Source organism: Danio aesculapii, chromosome 23, assembly GCF_903798145.1.
Source record: "Danio aesculapii chromosome 23, fDanAes4.1, whole genome shotgun sequence".
In the NCBI taxonomy this organism is placed as follows: domain Eukaryota; kingdom Metazoa; phylum Chordata; class Actinopteri; order Cypriniformes; family Danionidae; genus Danio; species Danio aesculapii.
In genome coordinates this window covers 29,073,782-29,079,863 of record NC_079457.1, presented here as the reverse complement: position 1 = coordinate 29,079,863, position 6,082 = coordinate 29,073,782, and the positions used below count along the sequence as shown (strand labels likewise).

The 6,082-nt window shown below is 42.9% G+C and overlaps 1 protein-coding gene across 1 annotated transcript; it reads right to left on the bottom strand.

Moving 5' to 3' along the window:
• Positions 1-4,438, bottom strand: krt5 (keratin 5). Its single transcript, XM_056448816.1, has 9 exons — positions 3,772-4,438; positions 2,352-2,560; positions 2,187-2,247; positions 1,991-2,086; positions 1,733-1,897; positions 1,518-1,643; positions 1,130-1,350; positions 985-1,040; positions 1-864 (listed from the first exon to the last, which is right to left on the bottom strand). The coding sequence occupies exons 1-9, from the start codon at positions 4,315-4,317 to the stop codon at positions 617-619; spliced, it is 1,728 nt and encodes a 575-aa protein (XP_056304791.1). The 5' UTR covers positions 4,318-4,438; the 3' UTR covers positions 1-616.
• Between the last annotated feature and the right edge of the window lie 1,644 nt (positions 4,439-6,082).

Here is a 6,082-nt window from a genome sequence, read left to right as displayed (position 1 = left end):
TTGTATATAACCCTGATTTATTGGTGTTTCCATGTGGTACAGAACAGCTCATCAGCCCATCATCCAAAATCAGGTAAAGAAAAGAGTAAAAATTGGTGTAACTGACATTTGGCCAGACATTTACTCCTTTCTGAGGGCAGTATAATCTCAAAAGGTAACTTTTGTTGCACTATGAGTATGCCACAGAAACATTAAAAGTTGCTGTTGTAGTGCAGCAGAATTCATTTAAACACAATTCTGTGTACACTTTAATACTTGCATGTTGTGACACAGAGCAACAAAAGCTATTCACTTTGAAAAAATACTTGAGCTCCATGCTTTGTCTGTCTCATTAGCTCTTTTCCCATTGTGCATCCCCTAAAGGACAGTTGTACTCTGTTTGAGAAGCAATGCCAAGAAGATACAAGAATCAAAGACAGCACAGTGAATGTAAAAAGCCATTTTGCAGGTTTATAACACTTTGACATTAAAGTCTCTCTGGGTCGTGGCATTTTTGGGGGCGTTAAGCACATTAAAAAGGTATGAAACATTGAAATGTGGAGTGAAAAAGTGAAAAAGAGTTGCCCAGGTGGTAGTTGATAGTTTGGAAGGAGGGATCTGGGTGGACGTGTTTGGTTTAGAAGCGACGCTTCTGACTAGACACTATAGAGGAACGGGACATTGACATTTGACCGCCACCGCCGCCACTCATGCTCATGCCAGAGCCGCCACCAATCGACATCCCTGAGCCACCACCATATCCAAATCCACTGCCACCTCCGAAACCACTGCCACCACCGAATCCACTGCCACCACCAAATCCACTGCCACCACCGAATCCACTGCCACCACCGAATCCGAATCCACCGCCGCCGCCACCGCCGCCTGTGAAACAAGAGATAAACACATTAGTTTTATTAAACTTAAAAGCAGTTATTCAACAAAACATACACTGACGATAAAGCCTTATATGTAGCTATTGATAGTAAGATATAATAGACTTACTGCTGCTGCTTGACTCCTGGATGTGGATAGTTGCAGCACTGCCACCAGTTGCAATTCTGATGAAGTTAAATATAAATAAATGTCAATATAGAACAGATTTCAAGAGATGTTATTCATAGCTTAATTAGAGAAACAAGTGACTGACCTGGATTCCTCTCCTTCCAGAAGTTTCCTGTAGGTGGCGATTTCAATGTCCAAGGCTAGTTTGACGTTCATGAGCTCCTGGTACTCACGCACCTGGCGCGCCATATCCTGCTTTGCTCTTTGCAGGGCCTCCTCCAGATCCTTAATGCGGAGCTTGGCATCCTTCACTGCCAGCTCTCCGCGCTCCTCAGCCTCTGCGATCTGAGCTTCCAGGTTGGCACGCTGAGCAATTCAAAAGGACATTCCAGATTTAGTTTTTAGAGACACTTTTGCATTATTCCTTTCCTTAACTTTTCATTGAAAGTACATTTAGTACACACTAAGGATTTGGTTGGCAATATAGACTGAAACCTGATCCAATGGCATCCACAGAACAACAAACTACTTACTTGTCCCTTGACAGCTTCAATTTCATTTTGAAGTCTGCTGATCATGCGGTTGAGATCAGCAATCTCAGCCTTGGTGCTACGAAGGTCATCTCCGTATTTGCCAGCAGAGGACTGCATCTCCTCAAACTAGGTGAAAAGAGGGACAGTGTCATTAGGACCTGTCAGTTAAGTACATTTAAAGCAATGTGGGTGTGATGTTTGAAAGTCTTTCTCACTTTCTGTTTGTACCAGGATTCGGCCTCAGCACGGCTGCGGTTGGCGATGTCTTCATACTGAGCGCGGACCTCAGCAACAATGGCATCCATGTCCAGGTTGCGGCTGTTGTCCATTTCCACAACGACTGATGTGTCTTTGATCTGTGACTGAAGTTCGCGCAGCTCCTAAAATGGCAAGGTGAGGGTATATGGCATTGAGATACAGCTGACAACGGAAAAGGGCATGTCATTGGAAATATAGCTCAATCAAACTCCCACCTCCTCAAAGATGGCCCTAAGGAAGTTAATTTCATCCTGAAGGGAGTCAACCTTGGCCTCAAGCTCAACCTTGTTCATGTAGGCAGCATCGACATCCTATGAAGGCATGCATAGACCTCAGTATAGGACTCTTTCAACAGAAGTGAAAGTATTAACTATTTTAAATAAAAATCAACACAGCAGATGAAGGTTTTACCTTCTTGAGCAGAACAAATTCATTTTCCACTGCGGCACGCTTGTTGATTTCATCTTCATATCTGCAAAGAAAAGTTTTCAATTTTAGCAAAAAGTATGTCAAATTATACCACAAACACATAATGTAGCTCTTAGCCTCTAAACATGTTCTTTCACAGCTGCTTACTTGTTCTTGAAGTCCTCCACCAAGTTCTGCATGTTCTTCAGCTCTCCTTCTAGCTTCATCTTCTCATTGCCAAGTCCGTCAAGCTGTCTGCGCAGGTTGGCAATGTAGGCCTCAAACATGGCATCGATGTTGGATCGGGTAGTGGTCTGTTCTTGCAATAAACTCCATTTTGTCTCGAGTACTTTGTTTTGCTGTTCCAGGAAGCGCACCTGTATTGGAGATAAAGAGATGGGGGATTTTAGTAAATTGTTTTGTTAAGAAAAGAAAATATAAGTGATCTTTAATAATCAACAAGATGTAATAATCAACAAGATGTCTTCCACAGTTATTATCAATCACACCTCTCAAGACTTGAGAAGAAACACCTATGATGGATGTCCGTATAAAAATGTATTAGCTTATGTGTCATGCCTAGTTGGCTAGTACTCCTGTGATGGAATAACTGTCCTTTTAATATGGGCACTCCCTGTTAATGAAAAGTAAACCTCAAATGACACCACACAACATGTTCAGACTCTTCAAGCTCCAATGTATGCTCCCAAAACAATGTTTCCCTCCTGGCATAAAGGTGAGGCTCCTAGGAGAACTGTGCCAAGTGGCAGGCCTAAACAGAGATGAAATGGCACACCTTACCCTCAGGGTGCTAACTGTACCCGCCCTCTTGCAGATTTACAGCATGCAAGTAATTTTGTGCACAACCACACAATGACTTTGAACTTGCAGGACTCGCATGAAAAAACAAAGCATCAATGACATCAGTGGGGATACATAAGCTACATCATTGCTGATCATATCTCTTGTCAAAATCATACAACTGGATATAAATCTAAGGGGGTAGGGGGGCAAAATTTACTAGGTGTGGTAACATTGTGAATTCCCCAAAGATGTCAAACAGGAAACTAGCTTTGTGTAGGTAATTACTGAAGTGATTTTAGGACCTACATGAAGTTACCTCAGTCAAACATCTAGGGCTATTGCACGGAGTAAATTATAAAGAATATTCACACACACACACACACACATGCTATACTTTACTGCTACCATAGGGATAGATGGCAAACTTGATCCATGCCCTTATTTGGAATGGCCCAGTCATTGGATCTTACCTGGCTTAGGTTTCCAAACTCAACCTCACTGCCTAAGAACAATTGCATACTAAGAAAACAACATGAGCCTTTGCTCAAGATGTAGACTGCTTGACTGATGTTTAGTGTTAATAAAGGAAATGATGGCATATGCAATGCCTGCCGTTCTTATACTGCAATGTGAGATTTCTGTGTGCGCTAGTGACCGGCTGTTTAATATTTAATGACCAGGGCCCCCAAAATGTGAGCATGAAAACACAAGTTTGGAAAAGTCACAAAATTGTATTAAAATTGTTGTATTGTGGAGCTGTAGATGTTTGAAAAGAAAAACTAACCTTGTCAATGAAGGAAGCAAAGCGGTTGTTGAGGGTCTTGATCTGCTCTTTCTCCTGGGTGCGGACAACTTGGATGTTGGGGTCGATCTCTAGGTTCAGTGGGGCTAGAAGGTTCTGGTTGACTGTTACAGCTGTGATGGGTACCACACCGCCAGGACCAAACCCTCCACCAAATCCACCGCCGAATCCTGCTCCACCACCAAATCCTGATCCACCACCAAATCCTGCACCACCGCCGAATCCTCCACCACTGCCGAATCCTCCACCACTGCCGAATCCTCCACCACTGCCGAATCCTCCTCCAAAGCCACTGCCACCACCACCACCACCCATGCTGTAGCCGAAGCCTCCTCCAGATCCTGCTCCAAAGCCGCCGCCACCACCACCACCAGAGCGACGGAAGGACACTGAGCTCCTGCTGCCCATTGGTACTGCACTGGTTGACATGCTAGAAAAACTCTTCCTAATTCCGCCACCACCCATGCCACCGCCCATGCCACCGCTCATGCTTCCACTACTGGTGAAGGTTTTGATGGAAGTAGACATGGCTTCTGTCGTCTATGAGGGGGTGAGGATCAGAAAAAGAGCAGGATGAGACAGAGATCTGGAGCAGGGGAGCTCACTAAGAGGAAAGTAAAATCCCTCTGAGTGCCTTCTTCAAGCAGTGCAGTGGCTTTTATACCTCTTACCTCATGGGAGGGGCTCACCTGGCCAATCCCCTTTCTGCCTCAGGCTTCTGTCCTGCCTTTTGCCCCTGTCCAAGTGATACATACGCCCATCTCACTGGGCTGGTATGGGAGTATGTTCAGCATTGGAGGCCAGGCCACACCCTGCCTTAGATGTGCATGCATACTCACGTAAAAAAACAGAGATATCAAGAGATAAACCGAGTAGAAAAACAAGGTTAAACTCCTAGAAATTCCACACACCCTCTTCTTGCATGTACTACAACTCAGAATTTACAAGTTCTCTGTAATTTAAAGCCCCTCTTATTTACATAACCAGATAACATTCTCTAAATGCATAGGAAACCATGCAACTCCATGAATATTTTATGATTCATGCAGGTATGGAGCCCTTAGTTTGCTTTAAGTGCAATGCAGGAGTATTAAATAGGGGAATATCTGATGAAGGGCTTGAATGTTGAGACTTGGCGCTCATCCTGGAAGCCATTGTGACCCGCAGGCTCCTCTTTCCAGTCAAACAATCAAGCTTCTGTTCTCTCGCTTCAATGGCTCTGTCATGGACACTGCTTCACCACCTTGTTCTGTGGTTCCCAGAGGGCTGACGCAGTTGCATGCAAAGTAGATTTTTATTATCTTAATAAAACACACTGGACAAACGTGAATGTGTACGGCATAGTTTTCATTATCGTGTAAGATTTGAATTTTATGAGGTGAGTGTCAGAGCTCACAGCAGTGTGCAGTGGCTGCAAGAGCAGTGTGGTTATTTTTGTACCTGTCCTTAGGTGGCATTATTTAGCAACGCGTGCTGCTTTTGTTAGCATGTCACAATCACCCGTATCATGTTTAAATGATTTCGAACTGCAGCCTTGCTTCTAAAGTGGACAGATCCGAGTCTGCTTTCAGCCTTGTAAATATTCATCAGACCAAGTACAGCAGGAAGAGATTCTGTCAGGTTTATTGACATTGGAGCATTAGCACATTAGCAGGGAAGCAAGAGGAAAAGCAGGCATATTTCTTTGTAAAAATTCAGTATTGGTAGCACTCTTTTAACAAACATTGCTTGTGTGGTATTTTGGCCCCCAGTACAGTTTGTTTTTTCTTAAACTGGTTTAGCTAATTGTTAACCCATCGGTCAAAACAGTGATACTATCAGATGTTGGGGGTGATGAGTTTCACCCAAGTATTTCCTTTTAATTCATGCAATGCAACCAATCGAGTAGTACAAGTTACAAAATGTAGATTGGATTGTGAGATAAAAGAGGTCTTGAAGCCCCAGAAAGCTTATATGTGATAAAGAAATAGGTAAGTGTAACATATGCAGGTTGATCATGTGAAACTGGTTTGAAATTTACCTTGCGTGTTTGCTTTCCTAATGATCAAACTTTCATTAAATATTTGAAATGCTTTCATGGTTGTAAACATTTCTCTTGCAGAACCATCTGTCAAAGTTTTGGAGACATTAAGACATTTAGTTTCTTCTGCTCACGCAGGTTGCTATTATTATATCAAATATACAATAAAAGTAGGCATTGTTGATTTGCTGCTCTGTTAAAATATCTATAAATGGAAAGTTCCCAGTAATTATTAGAAATTATGTTTTCTAACATTTGTATTGACTTTTACTG